The sequence below is a fragment of the Sebastes fasciatus genome, chromosome 9, assembly GCF_043250625.1.
Source record: "Sebastes fasciatus isolate fSebFas1 chromosome 9, fSebFas1.pri, whole genome shotgun sequence".
NCBI lineage: Eukaryota > Metazoa > Chordata > Actinopteri > Perciformes > Sebastidae > Sebastes > Sebastes fasciatus.
Genome location: NC_133803.1, coordinates 10,261,654 through 10,275,855, shown reverse-complemented (window position 1 = coordinate 10,275,855; position 14,202 = coordinate 10,261,654). Strand labels below are relative to the sequence as shown.

Sequence of the window (14,202 nt, the reverse complement as noted above, 5' to 3'; positions counted from 1 at the left end):
AAGTGAAATTTGTTGGCCTCTCCTGAATAAAAATAACTTGAGTGTTTGACTCCTGTGTTGTTGTCTGGGTCAATTCTCAATCTAGTGCCTTTTTGGTTTGAAAACATTTTCTTTATGGTGCAGCTGATGCGAGATCTTCAAACTTCAATGTTTCCACGTGAATACAACAACAACAACAACAACAACATAAACAGACACTTACTTGTGTTGTAAATCAGATGGTCTGAAGTACACGGACAGTGTGGTCACAAGTTAATCTGGCTGCCTTCTGCGTCTCAGAGTGACTACTTAGCGTGTGATATTTGAGATAAATATGACATTCACCTGTGAGCACCTCAGTGCTGGTGGCGCACTGGAGGAAACCTCCGTCTGTCACACAAGCTGTGATTTTGGTATGAGTTCAAATCCCGTAAAACCTGACATTTTTATTCATTTTTTTTTCTTAAAGGGATGAGGTTCTTCTACGTGACACATGTTTACTACAACAAGCTCCAAAGACGAATATGTGTATTTAGAAACTTTTATTAGCTTACAGGAAGAGCGACGCTGCTCTTCCTGATTTCAACATATTCATCATAACAAGCAACGTTTCAAACGCGAGCAGAATATAGCGGACACGTTTCCACAAACAAGACTCCAAAGCTCCAAAGACCAATCCGGTATGTTTAAACATTGTAATGAAATACTAAACAAAGAGGCATTCACGAGGACAGCTACGTATTCTCTTCCTGCTTTCAACAGCTGCCGTAACTACGACAACCACAGACTCATTCGGCTGAAAGTCGCCAGTTAACAGGGTCGCCTGTTAAACCGTAACACCGGTGAAAAGTGGTAACCAGGGAAACATGAGTTAAGTCGGTTGCGACATATCATCATAATCACAGCTGGGCTGTTTCTATGGGTTATATATGGCGGTGGGAAGTGGTATAACTTCTTGCATACTGGTTTATAAGAGCCAAGACAACAAGTAGAGCAGCAGAGGCATACTGAGAACCAACAGTGCCATTCAGATCATACTAGAAGAGGAAGGAGACACGGTTTCAGCCACTGCTCTGTGGGCGCTGCTGTAGAGTCAAACCGCAGACTGCTGCATGTACACTGCCAGCCGCCGTACCTTCCTCCTCCCTCCCTCTCTCTCTCTCTCTCTCTCTCTCTCTCTCTCTCTCTCTCTCTCTCTCTCTCTCTCTCTCTCTCTCTCTCTCTCTCTCTCTCTCTCTCTGTCTCTCTCTGTGCTTCTGCATCCCGCCGTACGCATTTAACTGAGCAACATCTCTCTCTCTCTGTCTCCCTCTCTTTTCTTCCCTTTGCTGCGCACATCGCTGCTGCTGTTACAGAACAGCTAGAAAAATGACCGCCACGGAAACCAGGACTCTTCACAGATCGCAACAGATCGGAGGTGCCATGGCAGAAACCTCGACGGTGGAGGATGTTTTTGACGACACCTATAAAGAGAAAGAGGGTCCCAAACCACCGAGGATGCTAGTGTGGAGAAATATCATCCTGATGTCCGTCCTACACCTCGGTGCTCTCTATGGACTGGTCCTCCTTCCCTCTGTGTCCCTTCCAACTCTCGCATGGAGTGAGTATTATACTGTAGCAGCATTTTGTTGTGTTTTTCTCCTCCCTGTTGGGCCCTACAGTGACGCGACCAGTGTTACGGTTTAACAGGCGACCCTGTTAACTGGCGACTTTCAGCCGAATGAGTCTGTGGTTGTCGTAGTTACGGCAGCTGTTGAAAGCAGGAAGAGAATACGTAGCTGTCCTCGTGAATGCCTCTTTGTTTAGTATTTCATTACAATGTTTAAACATACCGGATTCGTCTTTGGAGCTTTGGAGTCTTGTTTGTGGAAACGTGTCCGCTATATTCTGCTCGCGTTTGAAACGTTGCTTGTTATGATGAATATGTTGAAATCAGGAAGAGCAGCGTCGCTCTTCCTGTAAGCTAATACAAGTTTCTAAATACACATATTCGTCTTTGGAGCTTGTTGTAGTAAACATGTGTCACGTAGAAGAACCTCATCCCTTTAAGAAAAAAAAAATGAATAAAAATGTCAGGTTTTACGGGATTTGAACTCATACCAAAATCACAACTTGTGTGACAGACGGAGGTTTCCTCCAGTGCGCCACCAGCACTGAGGTGCTCACAGGTGAATGTCATATTCATCTCAAATATCACACGCTAAGTAGTCACTCTGAGACGCAGAAGGCAGCCAGATTAACTTGTGACCACACTGTCCGTGTACTTCAGACCATCTGATTTACAACACAAGTAAGTGTCTGTTTATGTTGTTGTTGTTGTTGTTGTTGTATTCACGTGGAAACATTGAAGTTTGAAGATCTCGCATCAGCTGCACCATAAAGAAAATGTTTTCAAACCAAAAAGGCACTAGATTGAGAATTGACCCAGACAACAACACAGGAGTCAAACACTCAAGTTATTTTTATTCAGGAGAGGCCAACAAATTTCACTTGTAGCCAATCAATCTGCAAAACATACACATGTCTGTACATCCTGCTACTATTTAATCTTATATTCACAAAGCAGCCATTTAACACAGGTTCTTTCTAAGATAAATTATATATTTATGTTAGTAGCTATTAAATTTAAAAGTTAAGATCATCAGTTATAGAAAACATACATAAACATCTGCTTCCTGGGCTCAATCATCACCCTCAAGTCAGAGCAGAATATCAGTAGTGTCACTAAGAAGGTTCAGCAGAGATCAAATCAATTCAATTTGTATAGCCCAGAATTACAAATTTGGCTCTGGGGGCTTTACAATCTGTACAGGATCCGACACCCTCTGTCCTTTACAGTGCGACCCTGTCATTGAATGAGGAAAAAAACCTTTGAACAGGGAAACAAATGTAAGAAACCTCAGGAAGAGCAATGGGGGGGGGGAATCCCCCTACCAGGATGTACAGACGTGCAATAGATGTTGTGTGTGTACAGAGTAACGATATAATGAAAATATAACATGGACAATCCATATGTCAAAAATGGATGCATATATTGTGAACATAACATCATGTACGCCCTGCAATATTCTCTGCCTCTTCTCCCTTTGTGTAAATAGTATGCTTTTCCCTTGAGAGGGTCATATGTTTTGCAGATTGATTGGCTACAAGTGAAATTTGTTGGCCTCTCCTGAATAAAAATAACTTCAGTGTTTGACTTCTGTGTTGTTGTCTGGGTCAATTCTCAATCCAGTGCTTTTTTGGTTTGAAAACATTTTCTTTCGAAGAAGATCTTCAATCTTCACTATTTCCACGTGAATACAACAACAACAACAACAACAACATAAACAGACACTTATTTGTGTTGTAAATCAGATGGTCTGAAGTACACGGACAGTGTGGTCACAAGTTAATCTGGCTGCCTTCTGCGTCTCAGAGTGACTACTTAGCGTGTGATATTTGAGATAAATATGACATTCACCTGTGAGCACCTCAGTGCTGGTGGCGCATTGCAGGAAACCTCCGTCTGTCACACAAGCTGTGATTTTGGTATGAGTTCAAATCCCGTAAAACCTGACATTTGTATTCTTTTTTTTTTTTTTTCTTAAAAGGGATGAATAGTTCTTCTACGTGACACATGTTTACTAAAATAGGCTCCAAAGACGAATATGTGTATTTAGAAACTTGTATTAGCTCACAGGAAGAGCGACGCTGCTCTTCCTGATTTCAACATATTCATCATAACAAGCAACGTTTCAAACGCGAGCAGAATATAGCGGACACGTTTCCACAAACAAGACTCCAAAGCTCCAAAGACGAATCCGGTATGTTTAAACATTGTAATGAAATACTAAACAAAGAGGCATTCACGAGGACAGCTACGTATTCTCTTCCTGCTTTCAACAGCTGCCGTAACTACGACAACCACAGACTCATTCGGCTGAAAGTCGCCAGTTAACAGGGTCGCCAGTTAAACCGTAACACCAGAATGTGCTGATGTTGTGTGATCACTGCTAACTACAATACATACAGCCTGAGGGGGCCTATGGGAGTAATGGTGAATGAGTCACTCTGGCCTTGTCATTTCCATTTTTTACACATCCATCCACATCTGTTTCTTTAAGAGCACAAACCTGTGGCTGATTTGTTTGGGGCTTTGCTGGGGATGTGTCGCATGTCTCAAATTTAGAGGTATTTTTGAATCCCACTGATAATAGACAAACTGTTAGCTGAATAATTGTAATGTATGCAAGCATATATGTTGACTATTGAAGGCATGACTTGAATTCATGTGTGCTGTGGCTGATTTTGTTTGTGGCTTTGCTGAGATGTGTTGCATGTCTGAAATAAGAGGTATTTTTGAATCCCACTGATAATAGACAAACTAATAATTGTAATGTATGCAGCATATATGTTGACTATTGAAGGCATGACTCGAATTCCTGAACAGTCTCAACTTTGTTTCCACTCTGGCCGCTGCATAATTTTCCCCTCTCTTTGCAATGCTGAGCTGCATATTATTTCACCGGGGAAGACAAAGCACAATTCACCATTCCCATAGACATCCCATTGTGAGCTGTGTGGCACCAACAACAGAATGCTCTTTGCCAGTCAGAAGCCCCCGGGTCTCAAATCCTGGGTAGTCTTGTCTGGGCTTCACATAGAAACACATTCAGCAGTTTTAGAACAACAAACGTGTGAGGGCAGACCTGCGTGCTACCACTGTCCCATCTCCCCCCACACATAGATGACTTTTCCTCTGAACAAAGAGGCCAGGGTGTGATGGAAAGAACATGGTGTCCCGGAAAGAACATGGTGTCCCGGAAAGAACATGGTGTCCCGGAAAGAACATGGTGTCCCGGAAAGAACATGGTGTCCCAGTGACACTGCTCTCATGGGTATAAAATTAATCTCAGTGTAAGTGGTGACAGTTTCCCCTAATATGTCTGTCCTTTCCACCTCTCTTCCTTCCAGGTGTGGTGTGCTACTTCATCAGTGCTCTCGGTGTGACTGCCGGTGCACACAGATTATGGAGCCACAGAACCTACAAGGCGTCTTTTCCCCTGCGAGTCTTCCTCGCTTTAGCCAACTCCATGGCCTTTCAGGTAAAACACGAACCAATGTCAATACAAAATATGTTACGCCTTTATTGATCCCCAGAGGGGACAGTTGGTTGCTGCAGCAGTACAAAATATTCCATACGTATTGCCATGTATTCCTTGGCAGCTGCTACTTCAACTTTAAGTCACTCAAAAATGTGTTTTGCTTATTGCCCTTTGCCTGTGATGTTTGAGCTTTACTGTGCAAAATGATGTGTGTGAGTTTGACTTTAAAAGACTGTTTCAAATTCTTCTGCTGAAGTGGGGAAAGTTTCCTTGTGGTCACCTTAAATCTAAGTTTAACACATGGATGTACAACTAGTTTGGAAGCCAATCGTGATTTTCAATATGCAACTTAAACTTTAAAGTGTGATGTGGAAACTTGAGAAGGAGTAGATGTCATTTTGACATATTTTTTTTTAACACTCAGGCAATTGGAGGAAAAACAAATAAACACAAAGTATTATTAAAAAAATATTTATTATGGTTTTCAAATAATTGTGTATGAATTCAGTAAAGTTGTGTAATCTGAGTGATATGCATTTATTGTTTTGTTATCTCTGACCTTAATCTGCTGATCTGAAAACACCCGTGCATATCTATGCGTGCTTCACGTAATCCTCCCTGTCTCTGCCTGTCTCCGTGAGCAGAATGACGTATTCGAGTGGGCGAGGGACCACCGTGTCCACCACAAGTTCTCCGAGACGGACGCAGACCCCCACAACGCCACACGGGGGTTCTTCTTCGCCCACATCGGCTGGCTGATGGTTCGCAAACATCCCGATGTCATCGAAAAGGGCAAAAAACTGGAGCTGTCGGACCTGAAGGCAGATGAAGTGATCATGTTTCAGAGACGGTGAGCAAACGTTACCCAGAGTTGTTTAGGGGTTTACTGCTGCTGTTCTTGTCAAATGTGTCTCTCTGAAAGGAGCTCAAAGATGCAGACTAAACTGATCCTAGTCAGCCAGAATGAGAGTCATCAAAACTTAATTTGTATTCCACACCACTCTTGTTTCCTGTGCAGCTATTTTTCATTAGCAAAATATGTTGTTTGGGTGGAAAAGGAAATTCCACCTGGATTATGACGGGACATTCCTGAACTCATCTGCAAAAATGAACACTGGCTACATTATTTTTCTGCAGCGTATCAGACAAAATACAAACCTGTCCGTACTTTTAATGTGGATACCCATTTTAAATATCTTTATTTTGCAACCAATTTGCTAGATTTCATAATAAAAATGTCAAAACTGACTATTAGTCTGAGACAGACCATGAACCTGCACCATCTGGTGTCAAAGGCACAACGCTAACACTCATTCATCACCTTGTACTTCACACCTTTGCTACCCAAAGGGATATATGAATGTCAAACTACTTCCTGCATTAGCACTGAATATATCGCTAAGGCAGAATAGATGCATATAAATGTGTTTTGCAGGGTTCGTTTTATGTCAGGTTATTAAGTAATTGTCCCTCTGGGCCAATCTCTACAGGATGTTTTAGTCTTGGTTATATTGACCACGATAACACTTGATATCCTTGATCTACTGATACGGGATGCTTTTTGGACCAGAGATCAAATCACTGCTTGCCCCCGTAGTATCCACTGCCAACATATCTACCCTGTTGGACTCAGTCCCAGATTTTCACTTCTGCTCTAAGGCAAAGGGGGTCAATCTTGATAATATGTTTTTAATTACCCTCATAACAAAGTACGGTTACATATGTGGCCTTTATTGCACCCTTTACCCTGACATGGGTACAGATTCTAGCAATCAAATTGTCAAAATCAAACCCATGAGATGCAATATTTATTTTAACCTTGTAGTGTATTGTGGGATTATATAGTGTATTTTATCCCACAATATGCTAGGAGACAAAACATGTCTGTGTTACATCATTTAAAAATCAGTTTTATTTAATTTCTCCTCATATTGAATTATGACCAGGTGAGAAAAAAGGATCTATATGAGATTAAGTTTGTCCTTTTATTTCAGGTACTACAAGCTCTCTGTGCTGATGCTTTGCTTCTTTGTGCCCATGTTTGTGCCCTGGTACTTCTGGGGTGAATCCTTGAGCGTGGGCTACTTCGTCCCCGGACTCCTGAGATGCGCTGTGATGCTCAACGCCACCTGGCTGGTCAACAGCGCTGCGCACATGTGGGGCAGCAGGCCTTATGACAAGACGATTAACCCGAGGGAAAACCTACTGGTTGCTTTCGGTGTCATAGGTAAGGAAACAGCCTGATCATTATTCACTATTATTGGTCCTACACATGACGTCACCCATTGGTTTGTGGAGTGCAGTTTTGAGGCCTTGAGTTCGGTATTTTGGCCATCGCCATTTCGTTTTTTTTGCAACCAGAAGTGACACGAGAGGGTGGAGCGAAGTGCAACCGAACGCTGAATAAGACAGCGTTTAGGCGACCAAAATGTTATAATCAAATTACATGAACTGAAAACATGCTGTCAAAGGGTTAAAGTTCTAAGATGGAAACATGGTCACTCTCAGACCGGACAACGCTGTGGTAGTGACCTAGGTAGCCACGCCCTAAAGCATTGCTTTAGGGTCTATTTGACTCTAAATGGGACCATAATTTACTAAATGAACATCATGCTGTATTGAAGAAGACTTGAAACTAGCGATTGAGACCATAAACTCATGTTTACAATGTTTACTGAGGTAATAAATCAAGTGAGAAGTTGGCTCATTTTCTCATCGACTTCTATACAATCAGACTTGCAACCAATGCAAGTTTAATTTTTAGTTTCCGCATTGGCTTCACTTCTCAGACCCGGAGGTTGCCCACTGGTCCTACAGTAATATGTTTCTACTGTATTGTGACTACATAGGCATTTTGTCTTATTTTGTTCCTTTACGTGCCTGAGGGATATTTAAATTTCATCACTAGTTAAAAGTTTCTCTTGTCAAAGCTGATCCAGTATGGCATCTGCAGTGGGACAGTTTGCTAATCCAGTAGCTGCTGATGTTTATTTTGTCCCGGCTGTGCCAGTTTTAACTTTGAACTTCAGAGGTGGTCGGCCTTCGAGCTGTGTATTTAGTCAGTTTTTTAGAGTTGGACAGTGCTGGGGTTGGTTTCAGTATCATTGTTTCCCACGAGTCAAGACTTTATTTGTGGTGACTGACACCGCGGGGGTGTGATGCTGAAAACAGCACCGAGCATTGTTGGCTACAAAACAGCATTAAACTCACAAGCTAACTAGTGATTGCAGAAAGAATGCACAATTCTGGCAGACTTATTGTTGCTTTTGACTGTATTTCTATGCAGTCTTACCACATTTTAGCTACCAAGTTTAAGAGCAAAATTACTTTTAGTTGTTGTACTGCTCCTAGCTGCATGCTGTCTACTAACTGTAAGAGCAAATGGAAAAAAATGTATCGGAAACAATTATGTTTTTTTTTCTTAAAGTCACACCTTTTGTGTCATTTTAATTAGTTTTTCCATGTTACGCGCTTGTTCCTGCTGAACCCAGAGCAGCTATAGTAAACACATTCTGAGTAAAAGGAGTAGTAAAGACTGTAGCCACATGCTCTGGAAGCACTTTACACTCAAGTTCACATTTGAAAGTTTCTGATGATCCTGGATTGTTTACTACTGGGCACCAGAGGTTTGAATGACATATCCCAATTTATCCAACAAGTACAGAGTTCAGCCTGTCACTTTACCAGCAACATTATGACCTGTGTGGGTGACATAATTTTAAGCTTGTTGATTAGATGTTTTCCAGTGCAATGCCCCGTGGGATTCGTAGGTGTCATATCTCCTAAGACTGCAGGCACACCCGCGCTGTTACCGTGACAACCAAGTCATAATGACAGACTTATTTAGCAAGTCTGATAGCTTGGTATTTGGTAGCTTGTAAATTACATTACATGATAGTCAACCTTTTCAAATCCCAAAATAGGTCCCCAATTCTCTCCACTTGGCATCAAATCACATTATCAGTCACATGCTGCCAATAGCTGTTTGTCACGGTGCTACAGTACAATCCTGTGATGTGTTCAAATGAGTGTAAATGTACCATATGATTGTTGACTTGCAGCAAAACACTCAAGTCTTTCTTTTTGCTTTTCAGGGGAAGGCTTCCACAACTACCATCACACATTCCCCTTTGACTATGCCACAAGTGAGTTTGGCATCAAGCTCAACTTCACCACCGCCTTTATAGACACCATGTGCTTCCTGGGATTGGCCAAGGACCCCAAGAGGGTGTCTAGGGAAATTATCAACGCACGCAGGCAGCGAACGGGCGACAGCAGCAACGAAAGTGGCTGAGTCACGCTAGCTACAAACTCCGCGACTGATACCGACGTGTTGAACCGAGACAGAACGTAGCAGCAGGTATAGCAGAATTTCAGTGGTGGTGGTTGGGGGGGGATGATTACCATGCTTCTGATTTATAAGTTAAACCTCCTCCTGAGACTAATATTGGCTTTAGAGAGTTGTAGATCCTTTCCATAAATTGTGTGGGTCTATTTTTTAAGTTTTGAAGTTTTGAAGTGTCCTCACCGACTATTAGCCACAGCCAGCGACCTGGCTACATGTGCAAGCACAGCTTTTTCACCATAATATAATATATATAAAACGGGCACAAAGAGAATGAAAAAGGCCAATTGGGATTTTTTTTTTTTAAGTCTCTTTTTGGCAGCAGTAGGACAACCAGAAGAAGTCTGTGTGAGCGGTGTGTAAAAGCAGTAATGATTTTACTGTATATCTTATTTGTTGATGTGCTATTTATTAATAGTCTTTGGCACTTTGAAAGCTTTATTGAAACCCGTAACAGTGAGGTTTCTCTACAAGCAATATTGAGGGCCTTTCGCTCTAACTTCTGTCAGTACTGCTTTGTCTCATTCCAAAGGGAGTGGAGTTTCATCTTGATTGTTGTTTGTCTATTTTAAGCTAAGGTTTTCTTTATTTTCGTAGTCTTAGGCTACTAAACCATACGCTACCGTGTTCAAGGCGAACGCAAAGACAGTCAACACTCTTATTGAACTGTCCCCACTTATAACACCGGAATAACCCTGGGTGAATACAGTACAGATGTGTTATAGTTTGGGATGCTTCCTCACCCACTGTCTCCAACTGTATAAGAGGGGTTCTTAATGAGGATAAAGCTCTCTGGTGTGACGCAGTGAAGCCGCCTCAGATTCCTCCTCCGACTGAAACATGGAACCAGACTTCTCATTCTTAATCTGAAAAGAGATAATTATTTAAATTTATTTTTGCATTCTTTTGAAATGCACTCAAGAGATAACTTCTCCCTCAGATAAGGCCAATGAGGCATTTGTAGGAGGTGCATTTACCTTTTGTGCTGTGTGATATATATATTATTGAAACATGTGTCAGGACTCTTGGACCCAAATGCCTTATGATGGTTGCACACCTGATTTAAAAAAGAAAAAAAAAAAAAAATTAAAAAAATTTAAAAGTGCAAGTTATGGATATAAGTTGGGGCTTAAATTTTCTGATTAATAACAGTTGTTTAGTGTCTGTTTTTTTAAGGAACACTTCAAAAATTAGAATCCTTTATTTATAATAAAAAGAGGGACCATTCAACAAATCCTAAAAGAAAATGGGTTACACAAAACAAATACTCTATAACAAGTTTGGATCTTGTTATAATCATTTAATAATAATGTTGTAATATTTGTCACATTTCCTCTTATACAGAGCAACACTTTTTTACAGTGTTAACTTCTTGAAGTTTGAATGCCTTAAAAAAAATGGCACATTTTTTTTAAGTTTTTGCCCACTGTATATGTACCGTAAATAAACCAAATTTTCTACTTGTGACAAAATATGTTTTGCTGTTTTTTGTTGTAATCCTGTAATACTCCTTATTCTTGTACTGAATAAAAAAAAAATATGTCCGTACCATTTCTGTTACGTCCTTTATCAATAGATACTACAATAACAACAACCACTACTGATAATGTTAATTAATACATTTACTATATGAACAATACCATAAAGAACTATTTAAAAGTGCTTTGCTATGTGTGCCGTAAAGAAAAAAACAGACGTCACTGTCAAAAATGATAGAAATGTGGTGCTTAGTTATTGAATGGGAAATGTAGGATATCATAACTGAAATCTATGTTGACAAAATATGCACTGTGACGTACAATATTTTCATATTTGAAATGTCAGAGTCCATCAGTTTATATGTAAATTCATCACATGCAAAGTTACTTTCATTGAGTATTATTTCATACACATAGTGCAGTATAGTGACATATGGTATTTGACATGTTTGGAAAACCTTGGGATCTTTACTGACAGTCGTATCCGTCTGCACGGTACGCTTTTCTATACTGATCCCCTGTGTCAGCCCAACTGGAGTTAAGAATCTCTGAAATGTATTTTTATCTTCATCTTGCCGCTCCTGTTGTTGGACCTGTTGTCTCCTGTGTAGGTACCCATACTGATACATGCTTTTTCACGCTTGGCTCACTTGTCTCACCCACATCTGACATTGTTGCACTTTGTGACACCACACCGTACATATTTAAAATAGCTGCAGATATTGTTTGAACATTCCTGAAGGTCTGTAGATAGGCTACAGCTTTATGTGTCCACTTGTGCAGACAGCTTCTACAGCCTGATTGGGTGAGCAAAAGGAGGATTCCCTTCCTGGGGCTGTTAAATAAAGAGGATTTAGTGTGTGTTATAACACATATTTCAACCACTTGAGGGATCTGTGAACTTGCTCCCTCTGCTGGTGAATGGCTTTATGGCAAGTCAAAGAAACAGCTAACAACTCTATCAGCTCTGTGTAAAACCAGTAAATGTGATTTTTTTGCTTGTTGCATTTGGTGGTTTTGCCAGAAAATGCTGCAGTCTGCAACAGAGTGCAGCCACTAAGTCATTGTCCAAATGTAGCCTACTGTAGTGGTCCCACCACTGCTGATCTCTGTTGCCCCAACAGTGACATCAGCCCTCTGTCCATTGGCTGCTGACTGTCAGGCCATCCTCTCCACGGCATGTAACACCTCAGTGTTTAGTCACGCTGCTGGTCAGAACTCAGAAACCTCACTGTGGACACTGCAACAACACACTTGGACTTGTTAACTGATTTAATGTTACAGCCAATGACCTTTTTTCAGGGGATATGATGTCACAATTCAGTAGACTTGAAATGATTCAGATATAAATGATGTAACACATGCATATGTTCAGGACATATATGTTTTAATTCCCATCATCTCTAATTAGATGCCAATATTCAGTATGCTCAAATGTGTGCAAAAGCTAGAAGTATCCCTATTTTCACATGTAGAGAAAATTATGGAAGTTTGTTGACACCTTGCTCTTGGGAAATGACTTATTGAGATTAGAGCTGATCCGAATGCTTCTACCATTGCCACGGTAATCAACCCCCAAATCAGTTTTTGAATGATTTTTTTTTTTATAATAACAATGTATAAATCCTCATAGTCCATGAAATAAGTAATAATCCCACATCATTATTCATATTCAACATTAATTATAATTAGTTATTGTCAGACAGATATCGCTGTTTGTTATGTGTAGAGGTGTGTACAGTAGTGCGGCAACGGCACTGTCCTGGGCACTGAAACGGGGGAGATGGAGACAGACAGATAGAAGAATATGTCATCCTGCGGCTCCATGGCAAAGCTTCGAAGCCCAAAAAATGGTATTCGGGACAGCCCTAAATGCATTGTGCTTATGCTTTAAACCTGCAGTAGGCAGAATGTTTTTGGCATTATTGGGCACAAATTTCCTAAAATATACCTTTCAGCATATTGTAATTCAAGTGTTCTGAGAGATAACTAGACTTCTGCACCTCCTCATGGCTCTGTTTTCAGGCTTTAAAAAATCTAGCACGTGATGGGAGACTTTGACCAATCACAGGTCATTTCAGAGAGAGAGCGTTCCTATTGGCTGTGCTCCGGCTGGTGGGCGGTGCTTGGTATTTCCTCAACTGATCTCAACATGGCTACCAGGTCACAAACTTTCTCATTTTACAGCTAAACAGTACACTACAAGATGTTTCTGAAAACATTTTATGTGAGAAATAGGCATTACAGAAACAGAATATTGATTCATATTTGATCAGCGCTTCCTAGTTTGACCGTTTGATAGGATTTCACGGGTGATTGACAGGTGTATGGTGTACGGTCTAAGACCTGCTCTATATATAAAGCGTCTTGAGATAACTTCTGTTGTGATTTGACGCTATATAAAAATAAATTGAATTGAATTGACAGCTGCTCAGAGACGGCAGGCTCCCGCTCGGCTCTGATTGGTTGTTTTCCTCCGGTCTGTGAAATCTTGCAGATGCCATTAGGAGCAGCGGAAGACACAGGAAGACACCGGAGGACACAGAGGCACATGATTTTTTTCAGATTACCTGTCTCATGCACTGCTTTCAGGATAAAGTGACTGTTTTATAAAAAAACGCTCCAATTCTACCCACTGCTGCTTTAGGAATCTTGCATATAAAAACACTAAAACAACAGGATGGATCCTGCTGTTGTCTAACTTTACTTGTCATTCCTCTTTAAATCTTAATCCAAAAACATCCCTCTGAAGTCCCCCCCCCCCCAACCCCCCTTATTCCCTTCCCAATCACTTTTTCTCTAATCCTAATTTGCACACAAGAAGATTGCTAAAGGGCCAAAGGAAAGGGTCCTAAAGGTCAGACGGGGTTATTGGAGGAATGACCCTGCATGCGGTGTTAGGTAGGGACCGTCTGGATTAGTCATGCAAATGTCCCATATATCTGATCTGAATGGCTATAGGCCTTCACTCTGTCACCATGCATCCACCTTTTAGTTTCTCATCACTTCGAGAAATTCGCTCTTTTTGAATTCAAAATAAATGAAATAGAAATATTGCAGGAAAACGTGAAAATTGGAATAGAGATGAAAAAGTCGTGATTATTGATTATGACCTCATATGTATCACATTGTAGGCTATTAAATAAATTAAAAAAAAATATTTTGCAGGTGTGCGCAATAATATCTAAAATATCGTCACATAATGCAATTCTGCGTCATAACTGCGCAAAAATGATTATTCTAAGAAACAGTTGCGCATATTGATCCCTTTGTGGAAACAACTTCGCCTACATATCGCCGATCTGGAATTAAACGA

General features: G+C 40.8%; 1 protein-coding gene across 1 annotated transcript; it reads left to right on the top strand.

Moving 5' to 3' along the window:
• The first annotated feature begins 1,230 nt into the window (after positions 1–1,230).
• scdb (stearoyl-CoA desaturase b) lies at positions 1,231–10,956 on the top strand. Its single transcript, XM_074645964.1, has 5 exons — positions 1,231–1,579; positions 4,933–5,063; positions 5,708–5,913; positions 7,058–7,290; positions 9,158–10,956. The coding sequence occupies exons 1-5, from the start codon at positions 1,348–1,350 to the stop codon at positions 9,355–9,357; spliced, it is 1,002 nt and encodes a 333-aa protein (XP_074502065.1). The 5' UTR covers positions 1,231–1,347; the 3' UTR covers positions 9,358–10,956.
• Positions 10,957–14,202: the final 3,246 nt, after the last annotated feature.

What these genes read in the sequence shown, in the direction of transcription:
- scdb (XM_074645964.1), top strand. Translation starts at nt 1,348, where the DNA reads ATGACCGCCACGGAAACCAGGACTCTTCACAGATCGCAACAGATCGGA. An exon ending in CCTTCCAACTCTCGCATGGA is followed by an intron (nt 1,580 to 4,932) that starts GTGAGTATTATA and finishes TCTTCCTTCCAG; the next exon opens with GTGTGGTGTGCTACTTCATC. An exon ending in GGTTGCTTTCGGTGTCATAG is followed by an intron (nt 7,291 to 9,157) that starts GTAAGGAAACAG and finishes TTTGCTTTTCAG; the next exon opens with GGGAAGGCTTCCACAACTAC.